The 18,981-nt window shown below is 40.1% G+C and overlaps 1 protein-coding gene and 2 long non-coding RNA genes across 9 annotated transcripts in view; 1 reads left to right on the forward strand and 2 right to left on the reverse strand.

Annotated features, from left to right (window-relative positions):
• The window catches only part of LOC309639131, a 253,725-nt gene that overhangs the window by 183,390 nt on the left and 51,354 nt on the right, over window positions 1-18,981 (reverse strand). The window lies entirely within an intron of this gene.
• LOC309639482 lies at window positions 4,823-6,540 on the reverse strand. The gene is made up of 2 exons (XR_014251679.1): window positions 5,859-6,540; window positions 4,823-5,530 (listed from the first exon to the last, which is right to left on the reverse strand). It is a non-coding gene; the product is annotated as an uncharacterized lncRNA (long non-coding RNA).
• Window positions 6,878-18,981, forward strand: part of LOC309639110 (uncharacterized protein) — a 191,791-nt gene continuing 179,687 nt past the window's right edge. For 6 of the 7 annotated variants that reach the window (XR_014251476.1, XM_082415957.1, XM_082415956.1 and 3 more), the window contains exons 1-3: window positions 6,878-7,145; window positions 8,344-8,447; window positions 12,935-12,977. Coding sequence is in view for 6 of the 7 variants with exons in the window: in XM_082415957.1 (XP_082272083.1) it covers window positions 6,995-7,145; window positions 8,344-8,447; window positions 12,935-12,977 (298 nt within the window). In the remaining variant the exon portion in view is untranslated. Of the gene's footprint in view, window positions 7,146-8,343; window positions 8,448-12,934; window positions 12,978-13,135; window positions 14,038-18,981 lie in introns of those variants that run through there. The other variant, XM_082415955.1, reaches the window with a different exon arrangement.

Here is an 18,981-nt window from a genome sequence, read left to right on the forward strand (position 1 = left end):
TGTCTTTTCGTCTTGTTTATGGTTTCCTTTGCTGTGCAGAAGCTTTGAAGTTTCATTAGGTCCCATTTGTTTATTTTTATTTCCCTTACTCTAGGAGGTGGGTCACAAAGGATCTTGCTGTGATTTATGTCATAGACTGTTCTGCCTATGTTTTCCTCTAAAGAGTTTTATAGTGTCTGGCCTTCCATTTAGGTCTTTAATCTATTTTGAGTTTATTTTTGTGTATGGTGTTAGGGAGTGTTCTAATTTCATTCTTTTGCATGTAGCTGTGCAGTTTTCCCAGCACCACTTATTGAAGAGGCTGTCTTTTCTCCATTGCATATTCTCGCCTCTTTTATCAAAGATAAGCTGACCATATGTGCATGGGTTTATCTCTGGGCTTTCTATCCTGTTCCATTGATCTATATTTCTGTTTTTGTGCCGGAACCATACTGTCTTGATTACTGTAGCTTTGTAGTATAGCCTGAAGTCAGGAGCCTGATTCCTCCAGATCCGTTTTTCTTTCTCAAGATTGCTTTGGCTATTCGGGGTCTTTTGTGTTTCCATACAAATTGTGAAATTTTTTGTTCTAGTTCTGTGAAAAATGCCATTGGTAGTTTGGTAGGGATTGCACTGAACCTGTAGATTGCTTTGGGTAGTACAGTCATTTTCACAATATTGATTCTTCCAATCCAGGAGCATGGTATATCTCTCCATCTGTTTATGTTATTTTTGATTTCTTTCATCAGTGTTTTATAGTTTTCTGAGTACAGGTCTTTTGCCTCCTTAGTTTGGTTTATTCCTAGGTATTTTATTCTTTTTGTCGTGATGGTAAATGGGATTGTTTCCTTAATTTCTCTTTCTGGTCTTTTGTTGTTAGTGTATAGGAATTCAAGAGATTTCTGTGCATTAATTTTGTATCCTGCAACCTTACCAAATTCATTGATTAGTTCTAGTAGTTTTCTAGTGGTATCTTTAGGATTTTCTATGTATAGTATCATGTTATCAGCAAATAGTGACAGTTTTACTTCTTCTTTTCTAATTTGTATTCCTTTTATTTCCTTTTCTCTCTGATTGCTGTGGCTATGACTTCCAATACTATGTTGAATAATAGTGGTGAGATTGGACATCCTTGTCTTATTCCTCATCTTAGAGGAAATGCTTTCAATTTTTCACCATTGAGAATGATGTTTGCTGTGGGTTTGTTGTACATGGCTTTTATTATGTTGAGGTAGGTTCCCTCTATGCCCACTTTCTGGAGAGGTTTTATCATAAATCGATGTTGAATTTTGTCAAAAGCTTTTTCTGCATCTATTGAGATGATCATATGGTTTTTATCCTTCAGTTTGTTAATATGGTGTATCACATTGATTGATTTGCATATATTGAAGAATCCTTGCATCCCTGGGATAAATCCCACTTGATCATGGTGTATGATCCTTTTAATGTGTTGTTGGATTCTGTTTGCTAGTATTGTGTTGAGGATTTTTGTGTCTATGTTCATCAGTGATACCGGTCTATAATTTTCTTTTTTTGTGACATCTTTGTCTGCTTTTGGTATCAGGGTGATGGTGGCCTCATAGAACGAGTTTGGGAGTGTTCCTCCCTCTGCCATTTTTTGGAAGAATTTGAGAAGGATGGGTGTTAACTCTTCTCTAAATGTTTGATAGAATTTGCCTGTGAAGCCATCTGGTTCCAGACTTTTGTTTGTTGGAAGATTTTTAATTACAGTTTCAATTTCATTACCTGTGATTGGTCTTTTTATATTTCCTAACTCTTCCTGGTTCAATCTTGGAAGGTTGTACTTTTCCAAGAATTTGTCCATTTCTTTCAGGTTGTCCATTTTATTGGCATATAGTTGCTTGTAGTAGTCTCTTATAATCTTTTGTATTTCTGTAGTGTCAGTTGTAATCTCTCCATTTTCATTTCTAATTTTATTGATTTGCGTCCTCTCTCTTTTTCTCTTGATGAGTCTGGATAAAGGTTTATCAATTTTGCTTATATTCTCAAAGAACCAGCTTTTAGTTTTATTGATCTTTGCTATTGTTTTCTTTGTTTCTATTTCATTTATCTCTGCTCTGATCTTTATGATTTCTTTCTTTCCACTAATTTTGGGTTTTCTTTGTTCCTCTTTTTCTAGTTGCTTTGGTTGTAAGGTTATGTTGTTTATTTGAGATTTTTCTTGCTTCTTGAGGTGAGCCTGAATTTCTATGAACTCCCCTCTTAGAACTGCTTTTGCTACGTCCCATAGGTTTTGGATCATCGTGTTTTCATTGTCATTTGTTTCTTGATTTCCTCTTTGATTTCTTCAGTGATCTCTTGGTTATTTAGCAGTGCACTGTTTAGCCTCCATGTGTTTGTGTTTTTTACTGTTTTTTTCCTGTAATTGATTTCTAATCTCATAGCATTGTGGTCAGAAAAAATGCTTGATATGATTTCAATTTTCTTAAATTTTCCAAGGTTAGATTTGTGACCCAAAATGTGATCTATTCTGGAGAACGTTCCACGTGCACTTGAGAAGAAAGTGTATTCTTCTGCTTTCGGGTGGAATGTCCTAAAAATATCAATTAAGTCTATCTGGTCTATTGTGTCATTTAAAGCTTGTGTTTCCTTATTTATTTTCTGTCTGGATGATCTGTCTATTGGTGTAAGTGGGGTGCTAAAGTCCCCCACTATTATTGTGTTACTGTTGATTTCTCCTTTTATGGCTGTTAGCCTTAGGTATTTGCCTTATGTATTGAGGTGTTCTTATGGAGGGTGCATAAATATTTATAATTGTTATGTTTTCTTCTTGGATCAATCCCTTGATCATTATGTAGTGTCTTTCCCTATCTCTTGTAACAGTCTTTATTTTAAAGTCTATTTTATCTGATATGAGTATTGCTACTCCACCTTTCTTGTGATTTCCATTTGCATGGAATATCTTTTTCCATCCCCTCACTTTCAGTCTGTAAGTGTCCCTAGGTCTGAAGTGGGTCTCTTGTAGACAGCATATATAAGGGTCTTGTTTTTGTATCTATTCAGCCAGTCTGTGTCTTTTGGTTGGAGCATTTAATCCATTCACATTCAAGGTGATTATCGATATGTATGTTCCTATTGCCATTTTCTTAATTGATTTGGGTTTGTTTTTGTGGGTCTTATTCTTCTCTTTTGTTTCCCACTTAGAGAAGTTCCTTTAGCATTTGTTGTAGAGCTGGTTTGGTGGTGCTGAATTCTCGTACCTTTTGCTTGTCTGTAAATCTTTTGATTTCTCCATTGAATCTGAATGAGATCCTTGCTGGGTAGAGTAATCTTTGTTGTAGGTTTTTCCCTTTTATCACTTTAAATATGTCCTGCCACTCCCTTCTGGCTTGCAGAGTTTCTGCTGAAAGATCAGCTGTTAACCTTATGGGGATTTCCTTGCATGTTATTTGTTGCTTTTCCCTTGCTGCTTTTAATATTTTTTCTTTGTATTTAATTTTTGATAGTTTGATTAATATGTGTCTTGGCGTGTTTCTCTTTGGGTTTATCCTGTATGGGACTCTCTGTGCTTCTTGGACTTGATTGACTACTTTCTTTCCCATGTTTGGGAAGTTTTCGACTATAATCTCTTCAAATATTTTCTCAGACCCTTTCTTTTTATCTTCTTCTTCTGGGACCCCTATAATTAGAATGTTGGTGCATTTAATATTGTTCCAGAGGTCTCTGAGACTGTCCTCAATTCTTTTCATTCTTTTTTCTTTATTCTGCTCCCTGGCAGTTATTTCCACCATTTTATCTTCCAGCTCACCTAAACGTTCTTCTGTCTCAGTTATTCTGCTATTGATTCCTTCTAGAGTATTTTTAATTTCAGCTATTGTGTTGTTCATCACTGTTTGTTTGCTCTTTAGTTCTTCTAGATCTTTGTTGAATGTTTTTGTATTTTCTCCATTCTGTTTCCAAGATTTTTGATCATGTTTACTATCATTACTCTGAATTCTTTTTCAGGTAGTTTGCCTATTTCATCTTCATGTATTTGGTCTTGTGGGTTTTTACCTTGCTCCTTCGTCTGTAACATATTTTTTTGTCATTTCCTTTTTTTTTTTGATGGCTGGGGCTGTATTCCTGTCTAACTGGTTGTTTGGTCTGAGGCGTCCAGCACTGGAGTTTGCAGGCAGTTGGATAGAGCCAGGTCTCTGTGCTGAGATGAGGAACTCCAGGAGGCCTCACTCTGATTAATATTCTCTGGGGTCTGAGGTACTCTGTTAGTCCAGTGGTTTGGACTTGGAGCTCCCACCATAGGAGCTCGGGCCCGACCTCTGGCCTGGGAACCAAGATCCCACAAGCTGTGTGGTGTGGCCAAAAAAAAAAAAGAAGAAGGAGCAGTACAATAACAAAGACTGAAAAACAAAATAAAATTAGAAAGATAAAAAATATATTAGGAAAAATAAAAATATAATTGAAACAACTGCAACAAGGTAAAATAAAATCACAACAGAAAAAAGAAAAGAAAAAAAGGGGAACAAGCCAAAAGGAGCCAAACAATAACAAAGTACACAGAATAAAATAAAATTAGAGGGGCTTCCCTGGTGGCGCAGTGGTTGAGAGTCTGCCTGCTAATACAGGGAACACGGGTTCGAGCCCTGGTCTGGGAAGATCCCACATGCCACGGAGCAACTAGGCCCGTGAGCCACAATTACTGAGCCTGCGCGTCTGGAGCTTTTGCTCCACAACAAGAGAGGCCGGCGCACCGCGATGAAGAGTGGCCCCCACTTGCCATAACTAGAGAAAGCCCTCACACAGAAACGAAGACCCAACACAGCCATAAATAAATAAATAAATAAATAAATAAATAAATACAGACAGACAGACAGACAGACAGACAGTTCTGGGTGTACTCTGATGCTTTTGCAAATATGTTCCTATAAAAGGGTTTCATCTTCAAGAAATTCATGGAAAAGACTCTGACAAGTACAGGTTTCTGGTAACTGACTGTACTGCTGAACTGAATGAATAAGCATTTTCAGAACTCTAATGAAAAACTGAGGAACTCAAAAAAGTGCTAACAAAAGATCAAGATGAAAAAAAAAATTTAATTACATGGGACTCAGTGAACTGATGAGGATGAGCATAATTTTTGTGACTGTCTGTCTGAATTAAAAAAAAAAAAAATCCCACAAGGACTCAGAGGCAAAGAATATACAAAGCAATTTTCACTGCAAAGTAAAGGAGCTGTTACAGTGGAGGATTACTGGACTGAATGTCACTATTATGACACAGTATGAGTGTGTTTCAGGTCTGGTAATTGCAATCATTGTTGCTTTTGTTGTGGTCATCCATGTACAATGCTTGGTGTCAGTCTATTTATCTCTTGTAAAAATAAAATACCGTGTGTGTGTGTGAAAAAAAAAACAACAACAAAAAAGCTATACAATGACAAGCACAAAATTAGGCATGATAGAGAATATTTACTGAGAATGAAAAAATAAATCACAACAAATTACTAGAAACTTGGAGGCTTCGGTCCTTTCTCTTGAAGACCTCTAGGCAGTGTACCAAAGATGCTTAATTAGAAATGCTTTCTGGGGCTTCCCTGGTGGCGCAGTGGTTGAGAGTCCGCCTGCCAATGCAGGGGACACGGGTTCGAGCCCTGGTCTGGGAAGATCCCACATGCCACGGAGCAACTAGGCCCGTGAGCCACAATTACCGAGCCTGCGCATCTGGAGCTTGTGCTCCGCAACAAGAGAGACCACGACAGTGAGTGGCCCTCGCACCGTGATGAAGAGTGGCCCCCCCTTGCCACAAATGGAGAAAGCCCTCGCACAGAAACGAAGACCCAACACAGCCAAAAATAAATAAATAAATAAATAATTTAAAAATATTTAAAAAAAAAAAAAAAAGAAATGCTTTCTGATTGCAACCTGGCTTCCTCTGCTGCCCTGGAGTCCTCAGTGACTCCTAGAACTCACAGTGGCCTGAGCTAAAGAAGGCAGGAGGGTTCAGCTTCATTCACTTCTTCAAATTTCACATCTAGTCTCAGGAGCCATCACTCAGAGTGGTCAGCAGCTGAAAGCAGCCTGTGGCCATGCAGGAAGGTCCTGAACAGCATCAGAGGGTGCGTGCCGGAAACATGCTGAGAGGCAGTGTAGTTCACGGTCAAGAATATCGGTCTGGGTGTGCTCGGCAAGACGGGTTCCAAGTCCTGTTTGTGCACTTCACTCCTTGGAACCTCTTTTTTCGTGTCTATAAAACAAGGGTGATTAAAAGAGATGAAGTATATAAAGCACACAACCAAGTGCCTGGCATGGAGCAAACAGCCTTTGCCTGATGGAGGGATTTATTTGAAAGTTTGATATGGAAAGTTATTTGTGTGTCTCTTTGCATTTGTCTCACCCCCCTCTTTGCATTTGTCTCCCTTCCCTGTTGAAAAAAATAAATAAATAAATAAATAAATAAATAAATGGATCATCACATTAAAAAAAATAATAAATAAATAAAATAAAATTAGAAAAATAAAAGATTTATTAGAAAAAATAAAAATATAAATGCATCAACAAGGTGAAACAGAGCCCCAAACTAAAAGAGGAAAAAAGGAGAGAAAAAAAAAAAAAGCCTTGGTGGCTTCCCTGGTGGTGCAGTGGTTGAGAATCTGCCTGCCAATGCAGGGGACACAGGTTCGAGCCCTGGTCCGGGAAGATCCCACGTGCCGCGGAGCAACTGGGCCCGTGAGCCACAATTACTGAGCCTGCGCGTCTGGAGCCTGTGCTCCACAACAAGAGAGGCCGCGATAGTGAGAGGCCCGCGCACCGCGATGAAGAGTGCCCCAACTCGCCGCAACTAGAGAAAGCCCTCGCACAGAAACGAAGACCCAACACAGCCAGAAATAAATAAATAAATAAATAAATAAATAAAAAAGGATAAGCCCAACTTTATTAAAAAAAAAAAAAAAAGCCTTGGCTATGGGGGCGGAGTTTAGGCGGGGGTGGAACTTAGGCAGGGGCAGGGTTTAGGGTGGGGGTGACGTTTGAGTGTGGGGCGGGGCCTAGGCTCAGGACCCATGCAGCTGCAGCTGGAAAAGGCCCTGGGGGCGGGGCCCAGGCGGGCCGCGTTCAAGCGTGGGGCGGGGCCTCTGCTTAGGACCTGCGTGAAGGGGAGAGGCAGGACGTGGAAAGGAGGGCCTCTGGAGTGTGGAGTTCCGGAGTTTGGAGGTAGGGCCCTGAGTGAGGGTGTGTAGGTGGGGTTTAGGCCCAGCACATTGGAGGGGGTCTCGGAGGGGGTCTCCGAGTGTAGAGGTGGGGCCCTGGTGGGGGGGTAGGGGCGGGGCTTGGGCTCTGCACGGCAGGAGGGAGGCTCCGAGGGCAGGGGATTAGGCCGGGAGCCCAGCAGGCTCCCCGGTGCCTGAGTGGGCGGGGAAAGCACTGGCCCTGTTCCCTTCCGTTCCTCCACGCCCCCCCCCACGTCTCTCCCAGCGTCTCCCCCATCCCCGCTGAACCCCTAACCGTGGGTGGGTCCCAGTGGGTGTAGGAACTCCTCCCCTCCCCCAGCCGCCCTGGTTGTTTGGAGACGCGAATTCCGTGTCCTCCTAGTCCGCTGTCTTGACCCCGCCCCCTCCTATCTGTCTATTTAATGAGAGTTCTTCTTTCATGCTATCATTTGAAATGGGTCCCCTGTGGTGTTAGGAACTACTGTTTTCTTTTGTTCCTGAGTTTTCTTGCAACTTGAGCACTGACATTTATTTATATAAACATTGGGTTTAGATTTACACTGCCTGGCAAATTGACAGTGCTATGATTCCCAGTCACTAAACTCAACGGATTCTCTCAAAATTGCTTGGCTTTTCTTGGATCTTCCCATGGTTGGCCTGCTCTCTCCCTCTCTCTGAAACAGTCATTTCAACTTTTATAAACTCTATTCCAGTTATTCCAACATGCAAGCCTCCCTACTTTACCTTGACTCTCAGCTGATGACCCTTCTTGTTAGTTAACCCTGAAAACAGAAGTTATCAGATAGGAACTGCATTAACTTTCCTGTATCTATAAACAAATAAAAATATTTCACACCTGTCTTTTCCCTCTTCCACTGGTAGATGGTGGAGGGAAAGACTTCCTTTATGCTTTTTAAATAAACTTACCTTGTTGATTATCTTCCTTCCCTGTTTTCAGTTTCTCTCTCTTCTTGATCCTCCCATCAGTATTGAAATGCTGCTTAGTCTCTATTTTAAAAACAAAATGAAACAAAAATAACTCTTCCTGGATGTCATTCGACCATGTCATCTCTGGCTAATCATAGCTAAACTTTTTGAAAGAAACAGCTGTATACACCAGCTAATTTTCTTTGTCACTCACTCTTCAATGTCACTCATTCTTCAATGTCACTCATCTCTTCTGCTTCTGCCCCACTGCTCAGCTGATCCTGACATTTTTAGGGGACCCAATAATACCAACTTCCATGAAGCCAGCGGGCGACACTCACTCATTGCAGACTCGGCTTTTCCATCATCTTCAACACAGGTGAACCCTCCTTTCTCTCTTGGCTTTTGTGACTCTCTTCCTACCACGCTCTCCCTCCCTCTCCCCCATAACCAGGTGGTTTGTCTCCGTCCATTCTTTAAACATTGGTGTTTTTCCAGATTCGGTTTTAGGCTACCTTTTCTTTTTATTTTACCCTCTTCTTAGGCAATCTCATATACACCTACAGCCTCGATTACTGAAATACAGAGTATTTCCTACTTTATTCTCCTGCTGAGATTTTTATTCTGAATGCTGGGTCAGTATTTTTGATACATATATAGTATTTCCCACGAATGTCTTAGAAGCATCTCCATCCCAGTATCCTAAAATTGAACTCATAATATTACCCAACATGCTTAAGACCCTCCCAAAATTTCCCCTTATTCATCATCCATCAAATTGCCTTAATTAGTTAAAAATCGTTTGCCTCAGATTCATTCATAGTAACTATTACATTCTTATGAAAGTCCCAGGAGATGTCTATAAAAGTAGAAATTGAATTCTTTTTCTATTAAAACAGAAACAAAATCTCTCCTTCAAATCTGGCTGTCCTTATGTTTTAGTGGAATGCTAGATGATATGGATTTCATCTTCAGTCCAATCAAGTGCAATTTATATTATTTATAAAATGACACATTGCACCCAGCAAATATTAATCGTAAAAGACTATGCTCTTATCTTTGGAATTCATCAATAAGGTAAATCTTACTTTGAAATTGATTTCTTCCATTAGCCACTTGATATACCCAGCAGTCACATTAATTTCACCTCTACTCCTCTACCTCTGAGAAGGATGCCAAAAAAAAAAAAAAAAAAGAATAAAAAGGAAAAAGGGTAGCAGTTTGGAGCTTTTATGCTTGTCATCTTAGAAAACTTCTGAAGGTCAAATTTCATTTCTTTGCCTCCAAATAATCGGGGTTAGATAAAAGCAAACTCTTGCCTTTTAAGCAGTCAGAAAATTGGGGTGTTCAACAAACACCCTGATTGATAGACTTTGTAAATGGTTGGTTGAGGGTAGAAGGAAAGGGTAAGGAAAAAAGTTGAAATTTATTACACAGTTTATTTCAACTTGAATGTGAATTGGCTAAGATGTAATGAAAGTAAAATTGGATTGAGGGAATCAAAATGTGTGAATCTGAATCCTAACTCTGTCATAAAACCATGGCTCTGCTGAATCACATAGCAACACAGTGACTCAGTTTCTCCAGCTCAGAAGTGATGATCCAATGCCCCCTGACAATTCATGCCCGTGAAAGTATTTTTTAATTACAGCCTTATAAAATTGAAAGCTACCATCCATTCTTTTAAAAAGTCCATAGATTGCCAGGCCATCAAATAATCAATTTAGCTCCACTCAAGCTTAACATTTTTAAAGCTTCTTGATATGAGAAACCTTCCTTCTGTGTATCCTGGGGGAACCCAGGGAGTGATCAAAAGCCCTCCTGGATTCCTGTGCTGCTGACATCAACCAAGGCAAGCAGACCCACAAAGGCAACCTGGGCCTTTGTGATCGTCCTGTGGGACTGTTCACCAGAAGTTCTTTCCAAGACACGTGTTTATTTTCATTTGTCATCTTATTTTCACTTTCTGGTTCTTATACTTTCACTTAATACAAGCATGTCAAACATTTGCTAGGAGGTGCTTAAGAAAGAATGTTTATTTTCCCCCAGTTGAATATTTTCTAGATGTATAAAAATTATATAGAACAAAGTTGTTACTAATTAAACAAACTTTAAAGGAGCAATTGTGGCTCCTTTTTTATTTTTGAGACAATTTATTTAGTCTGTTTTATTTTTTTCTAGTCATCTGATTTCATAGCAACTGGGTAGAGCCCCTGCCCTTCCCTTACCTTGAGGGGCTGGGCTGCCCTTGATGCTCTTTACTTAGGAGCTGATGGTGTGAGCCCTTCCTCAGCTGGTCTCCTGCTCTCCGGTTTACTCCCTTGTGGCTTGGGCATGTCAAGTATTGAGTCCTGCAAGCTGCACCCTTATCCCACTTTCTGTAGCACAGCAGATGTGATATTTTTTGCTCTTAATCTGCTAGTCTTCCTTACTTGGTTAAGAATTGGTTAAGAATCCTGAAAAAATGTGCCGAGAGAATCATGAACCTTCTCCAAACGTCCAGCAGATGCACCTGGAAGTATGACGAGGCTGGAATGACCCAATCTTTCAGCTGCTCTCCTAGATGGGTTTCCATTCATTGATCAATATTTCACTGGCTTTCAGTTTATAAATCCGTTTGATAGGGAGAATAATTGTATTTTGTTCATCTGCTCATTTGTTCTTTAAACTGCTAAACATATGTGGGGAGTGTCTATGTTTTTGTTGCCAAAATGAAATATATTTTAACATCGTTTTGTCACCTACTAAAATTGTAGGCTCTGTATTCTCTTATTCTTTGGTGGGAAATAGACCCTCAGTATGCTCACCTACAATTAGAGGACAGTCACCCACATGTATGCTACCAGATTCTTTTAAACTCAGAGGCTAATAAATACATGCAGTTGTTCCAGCTTACCTTTAGGAAGTGGAAATGAAATGTAAGAGATACATTTTACCTACAAAATGGGGAAGATTAATAAGAGTACTAACTATGTCGATAAGGATATGGGGATGTAGGGCTCTCTTATGCTCCTGGTAGGCATATAAATTTGCATAAACTTTCTGAAAGCCATTTGTCCGTATTTATTAAGAGACTCTACCGCTTGACTCAGCAATTCTACTTTTAGGAAACTATCCCAAGGAAATAATTGGAGATGTTCATACAATAAAGCAGCTACGAAGAAAGCATCACCGTCTTTTTGTGATAGCCTGCAAATGGGAATGCTCTAAGGGTTTAACAATAGATGGATAGTTGAAGAAATCCCTGCCAAGTTGTACAATGTGCTCATTAAAATGCAGGGATAGAAATAAATTTTCTGACTTGGCAAGATATTCACAATATACTGTTAAATAGAAATATAGAAATTAAAAAGAATGGGCAGTATTTTTATTTTCATGTATAGAAATGGTTTTCTCTGGGTGGGTGGATGCTGGGTGACTGCCTCTCTCTTCCCTGCTATTACTCTCTTTGTCTATCTATATTTTATTTTTTAAACAATAAACACATGATTTTTTAAAAAACTAAGATGTTAGTTGAATAAGTCTTTTAAAATAACCTCTTTATATGACGCCCAAAAGAAAACCTCATCATGCATCTCTTTCTTCTCCCCAGTTCCCTCCAGGGACAGCCAAGGTGCTCAGTGAAGGAAATTCTTGTTGTTGTGGCTTGTCTGTTACTATTATTATTTTAAAAGAATACAGTTCATTGATTCCCTCACTCTCTTCACAGAGGCAGACTTTGAGAAAGGGAAAAGGAGCGATGAGAATAGACTACAATATTCAGATCGGGGAGAATCAGTCATTTGACTAATATATAAGCTTTTTCTTTACTTTCTAAAGAAAACATGAAGATGCCAACACCTTTCTAGAGTTGGATTTGTATTACAAATGCAAATAAATAACAGTCACCCATTAATTTAATAGGAAACTCAAGATTAACACCTAAGCAAGGTCATTGTGGACATTTTTTTTCCCCTCACTCAGTAGCTCAAATTGTTGAAATAGATACTTGAGTAAAAATGCTTTACCATTTCACTGTATTTGAAGTTCATTAAATTATGTAAAGTCACTTACAGTCTTGGCGTCAAACTTGCTGAATCATTTTTTGGCTTATTTTGGGTGGTATGTGAGATTTTTCTTTAACCAGCCTGTCTTAGTAACATTGTTTAAAGAGTACCTTCAAATAGTTTACTTTGTTTATATTTTATCTAGATTCCCTCCTCCCAAATAAATAACTTAAATACAAATAACATTTATTTTGACCCATTTTTACTCCTGAGACGGGGCAAAGCCTATGGTCTTCCTTGGATCCATGGGGCATTTCTGGAATGTTGAGAGAAAGATATTCTTAATTATTCATTATGTTCTTTGAATTAATTTCCAACGATGGCTGTACAGTTTTTATTAGCGCTTTCCAGAATATTTCAACAAAGTTAAATTTTCTAAATTTAGGAAACCTTTATTTGTGTAAAGTAAATTGCAAATAGAAAGGGTGGCTATTGTAGCTGGGAAAAAATAGACTCAGCATGACTTCTTAGTGCGTGCATTTAAAAATGTCGGATTACTGCGAAGTGAGAGAGTAGCACTGATATATATACACTACCAAATGTAAAATGGATAGCTAGTGGGAAGCAGCTGCATAGCACAGGGAGATCAGCTCAGTGCTTTGTGATGACCTAGAGGGGTGGAATAGGGAGGGTGGGAGGGAGGCTCAAGAGGGAGGGGATATGGGGATATATGTATACGTATAGCTGATTCACTTTGTCGTACAGCAGAAACTAACACAACATTGTAAAGCAATTATACTCCAATAAAGATGTAAAAAAAAATGTCAGAGTATGGATGCAGAGATAACTTTGAATTAAATGTCTTTGTTCTTCATCACAGCTACGTCAGAGGCAGCTTCGAGTCCAAGGAAAACCAGCTAATGGTAAGTCCTGGAGGAAACTAGCTCATGGTCCTTCCCCAAATCAAGCTCTCCCTTTTCCCAACAGTGTGGTTTTAACTCTGTAGATTCAGTTCTCTAGCTGGGCATCAATTCCTATGGACATTAACTAGAAAAACTTACCCTCTTCTAAATCCCTTCAGAAGCGTGGCCGCCTGGGCCTTAAAAGTGTCGTTTGAGATTTTCAGCATCTTTTAGCTGAGAGACCTACACACGAACTCTGTGACTAAAGGGCAGTGGATGGATTTGTCAACATCTCTGGAGAATTCGGTCATGAATGATTTTTTGTTTGTTTTTACTGAGTACATATTTCCTTTTGTTTTAATGGTTTAAATTACTGTAAAGTTGAAAACGATTTTTTTTTACTAATTAATCTAGTTATGTCTTAATGAAAATGACAGTTAACTCCTCATTAGCCTGAACTGAATTATCTACCTTTTTGATATGGTTTTAGCAAAAGATTTCTGTGTCCAGAAAGAACAATAAGCAGATATATGATCCAGGATTCTGCTGACGGTTCTGTTGTGAAGCCCAAGCATTTGCAAGCTTCTGTAACATACTGCACTGTAATTATGATGCCAGTTTCATCAGTTCTACTCATAATTGATTGATTTGTTCAATGCATTTTCTTGACAGGATATGGCTAATCAATTTGAATTTGCAGCACACCAATACAGGCAAAACATCACTTTCTTTATAGTTGTGGTTTATCTGTTCATATGGCCTAACTTCTTTTTCTGCTGCCCATTTAGGTGGGGTTTTATATATTTTAATGAGCCAGGTTTACCGTTCCATTTGCTTCCTTTCAGGCACCAGTTTCACTCTAACTTTCTATTCGTGAAAATGGTCTGGCCTTTTTAGAAAGAAGATTCAGAATATCTCCTAATGTCTACAAAAATGTGACGTTGCAAAGGGCCTGAGAGTCTTCTTTAAGGGGAGGAAAGTGAGGGAAGCCAGAGAAAAAGGGAGTTATTCTTTCAAATAAGATCAAAAACATAAGATTTGACACCTTGTGTTTGTGGTTTAAACTCTTTTTTTTTTTTTTACACTAAGGTCTAGAATCCCATTAGTGACAAGGTTCTGAAACTCACCCAGTATGTGTAGGAAAGAATGGTTCAGCTCACAAGGGACCAGCAGAATCTGAGAGGAGAACTTCCTTCATTTAGTTGAAACCATAAAGTGAAATGATAACCCACTTGACAATGTCATAATTTTACAAGCAACTGAAAAGCATCTCATTCTATAGTGTGTGACGAAGTCAAATCCCTTTGCATTCGCCATAATTTCCTGACTTAAATCACCCTTAGATTAATTCCTTGTTGCATTTGCTGCATCCTGTCTCCCTGGAGAATCAGTCAGGATTGGCTGGTGGTACAGTGGATTGTTAAATGATGCCTTGAACAATGTCTAGGGCTTCCTACTTACCCTTATAGGCTGCAGGACGTCGTTGCGTGGCAGGGTGGACCATTCTGAGCTCCAGTGACTGAAGTCTGGTCCTCAGATGAGCTCTGACAGGCACTGGTATCCGTACAGCCTCATACACTAAAGGTGCATGTTTCTTTGGCCAAAAATGTCCCCTGGGGCTGTCCAGGTCTGGCATTCATATCCTCCCTGGGATTGGATTTCACATCTCTTTTATGGACATAGTTTTTACTTCTTAGGTCTAGTAACACCCAGTTTCTTGATGGGAATTCCCTGCAAGGCATAGCTCTTCAAACACAACATTCTCAGCTGGATTTCTACTGGGCGTACAGTAGAAAATTATAAGAATCAATTAGATGTAATAGGTAGTAATTATAGAGTTGGAACTTGGCCTCAAAGTTCTTATCTTCCTGTGAAATGGGCCAAATACAAGAACAGGCAGTTTACAAAGAAGGAAATACAAATGGCCCATAACCACGTGAAAAGATGTTCACCTTCTGTGAATCAAATAAATTCACGTAAAATCATGAGCCAATGCCTATTAACAGATTGGCCAGATTTAAAAGATTGATAAATCCTAGGATTTAGTGAGGTTGTAGGGAAACGGAAATCTGAAGCACATTAGTGGTTATATAAGTTGGTGCAAACATCCTGGAGGGTGGGTTTTGAAATATACAGTAGGATTTTAATTATAGGTCTGGAAATAGATGGAGACCAACCAAATGAGAAAAGGCAAAAGCTATTTATTCAAGTTTGCTATGGCAGGGGAGTCAGCTACCCATCCCTTGTGTTTTAGCAGACTCAGAATAGAGGAAAAGCTGTCTAATAAAGGGAAGGCTTCAGGTGTGCCCTGCATAGAGGCTGTTGGCTGTGGGGCTGGGGGGTGAGAACCAGTGGTGTGCTAGCTTCAAGGGGGGCATCCTTTGTGATTGGTTAAGGATGCATATTTGGCTTTCTCTCATTGGTCCAAAGTTGGGGGCTGGGACAAAAATTAGGGAAGCGGTCAGTTATTAATCAATTCCTGGCCATTTTAGGCTGACTGTTACAGGGATTATTATTTGGCTTCCTGGACCATATTGCTAAAATGGTCTGATTCCTACAAGTCTTACTTCTGGATTAGAGACTGGCTTCCTGGGATGGTTACCATAGACAATGGGTTGATTTCCTGCAATAGTTGCTGCAGATTGTGGGTCAGATTCTATTTTTATATAAGGCCTGGATATTGTTTGTTTGTATATTCAGCCTCTCAAAAGAATCCATTGAAGGAGGTAATTGAACAACCCTTTTATTAAAGAAAGTATTTGTTAGCTCACAAAATGGAAAGAGGTAAGAATTATTACTTCCAATGTACTGTTGCAAAAGGCTGAAGCAATGGTTCTATTTTTTTGGCTTCATTGCTGTGTGCGGGCTTTCTCTAGTTGTGGTGAGTGGGGGCTACTCTTCGTTGCGGTGCACGGGCTTCTCATTGCGGTGGCTTCTCTTGTTGCGGAGCACGGGCTCTTGGCACGTGGGCTCAGTAGTTGCGGCACGTGGGCTCAGTAGTTGTGGCGTGCGGGCTCAGTAGTTGTGGCTCACGGGCTCTAGAGCACAGGCTCAGTAGTTGTGGCTCACGGGCTTAGTTGCTCCACGGCATGTGGGATCCTCCCGGATCAGGGCTCGAACCCGTGTCCCCTGCATTGGCAGGCAGATTCTTAACCACTGCGCCACCAGGGAAGTCCCAAAGCAATGGTTCTTGACTCACACAGAGACCCATGTATCCCTCTACAAGTGAAGTTACAAAGGGGGACATCATTCCTTTATTAAACCACAAGGATGCTTCTCATATAAACTGTCATATGACAGGAAATTTTAGAATCCATCTGGTAAACCCCAGTGTCCAGAGACCACCAGAAACACACTTGCAATCCAAAGCTAAGTCTGTTAATGTGCTCCTACACTGTGGGCAACCATAGGGTGTCTCAGGAAGCGTGTGGTGGTGGGCTTGTCATTTAGTTTGAAATTTGGATTTTGGGGGAGAATGTCAGGAAATTAATTTTGAATTGGATGGTGCCAGGAAGCAGTGGTGATTTGATGATCGAGCATCTTAACCTTGTTTATGAGGGAGGGAGGGCAATGAAGCGGGGCTTAAGGTGTCACGGGCAGGAGGGAGAGATGTTTCGCTACTGTGGGAACAGGGTGTCCTGGGTTTAGTTTTGTCCCAACATGATCCCAGAGTGACTGTGTCTGATGTTCATATTCTGTGAAATTGTTCCCATTCAGTAGGGGATCCCATGGCCTGGCTTCATGGGTCTCTCCAGGCTGCAGAATACACTCTCAAGGGAACCGTAGCATAGTTTAAACGTTTGGGGGAAGCACAGGGACATCTGTTGAGCATCCTGTGAAAATGACTGTATTGTTTGGACCTAACTATGTAGCCCATGGGATGGTTAGGTACTTCTCTTGGCTTAGGGCCACGGTGAAAAAAAAAATAAACCGAGACACCAAGGACACTATAATTGAGCAAGTTTGAGAAGGTCCAGCCTTACTATTATTTCACCTCCAGATGCTGGGTTCCAACTCCTGGGCCTGGAGTGTCCTTCCTCCATCCCTTTCTCTTCACTTCTCTCCCAGCACAGAAAAGTTTGAAGCTTGAGAACCTGTGCTCTAGACCTGTGCTGTATAACACAGTAGCCACTTGACACACGTGTCTATTTAAATTTAAATTAATAAACAGATAATACTTAAGTAATCAGTTCTCTGATCCCACTGGCCACATTTCAGGTGCTCAATGGCCACCTCTGATGAGTGGTTACACATTAAACAGCACAGCTGGAGAACATTTCCAGACCTGGAGCAAGTCCACTGGGCAGGGCTACTCTAGGGACAGGTAAGAGGGCTCTCTCCTCAGTTCCTTTTATCTGTGCCCACAAACTGGTCTCAGTCCCATGGGCCCAGTCATTCTACCATAAGAGGATGCCCATGTACAAGCTCTTATTCATACCAGTAAAGTTTTAGCCAAAAACGTTCCTAAGCATGGAAGTTGCCAGGCCTCCTCTCCCCACTCACAATTCAGAGACTGGCAGTGATAGCCCCTATCTATCTGTATGGTCCAAACAACACCTCTGTGGATATATTTGCCTTTGTATTATTTCAACTTCATCTTGAGCGTCACTCCCAGAATGAAAAGATGTCTACAATGTAAACAGATTCTTATTTCCACAGTAAGAGCCACCAGGGCAACAAACAAACAAACAAACACATATTAAAACAGAGAAACTCATAAACTTATGTTCTCGGCCTCCAGTAATTAAGGGATCAAAAACCTAAAGCTCAATAAGAGTATCTTTTAAAGACAGGCAACTAAATTAGTGTACTGCTTCCTACTAGACAGCTGGGGACCCCTTGAGGACCCATGCTGACCTTGATCATCACTGAGTTTCTCCAACTCCTTAGGTAAAGTTGGATTGGGGAAAGCAGTTAGCTTCCCCTAGAATTAAAGTTCTTCTGGTGATAGAAAGCAGAGTTGTGAGCTTGGATTAGGAGTCAGACTGCCTACCTTTGATTCCCAGGTCCTTCACTTTCTGTATCTGAGAACTTAGACAAGCCCCTGAACTCTCTGTGTCTCAGTTTACCCATTATAAATTTATAGATTTATAGAGAGGACAAAGGACAGTATCTAACCCAAACACTGGTTTTAAAGTTGAATAATACATTTAAAAGAAAAAATAAACAGGTAGCTTTTAACAGTGATAAAAAAAAACATGAGAACCAGTGCTAGTTTTGTAGTACAGAAGGTTCTAAAGTAATCCAGGATGAAGATGACTAAAGCCGGGATCAGGGATTTGCCTGCAGGGATAAAGAATAAATGAAGATCTTCGACCTTTAATAGAAAAAAAATACTTGTGTATAAAAAAAGCCAATCACCTTGAGAATGACTCTTTCTGTATAATACTAAGTTCCATTTTAACTCTGAAATCTCAAATTCCATGTAAAGTGAGTTGTTGGTAGGTTATTTAATCTGCAATTAACTGGCCTTTACCTTCTTTTATTAGAAATTACAGATTCTTGCTTAACAGCTAATATGCCAACCTACTAAACCCATTACTTATACAAATAAGTGCAGTTTAAGCATTTAAAGGGAACAGTATCCACCAAGTGCTGATAACAGATTAAAGCATTTACCCGTGAGTAACGTCAGCAGAAAGGAAGTGTCTTTTTTTTTTTTTTAACATCTTTACTGGAGTATAATTGCTTTACAATGGTGTGTTAGTTTCTGCTTTATAACAAAGTGAATCACTTATACATATACATATGTTCCCATATCTCTTCCCTCTTGCATCTCCCTCCCTCCCACCCTCCCTATCCCACCCCTCTAGGTGGTCACAAAGCACGGAGCTGATCTCCCTGTGCTATGCGGCTGCTTCCCACTAGTTATCTATTTTACGTTTGGTAGTGTATATATGTCCATGCCACTCTCTCACTTTGTCACATCTTACCCTTCCCCCTCCCCATATCCTCAAGTCGTCTTGACCGAGGGGACAAAAGCCTGCAGTGAAGCACGAATTACCTACAACACCTTAAACAACCT

The sequence above is a fragment of the Balaenoptera physalus genome (genome assembly GCF_965194825.1).
Source record: "Balaenoptera physalus genome assembly, chromosome: 12".
NCBI lineage: Eukaryota > Metazoa > Chordata > Mammalia > Artiodactyla > Balaenopteridae > Balaenoptera > Balaenoptera physalus.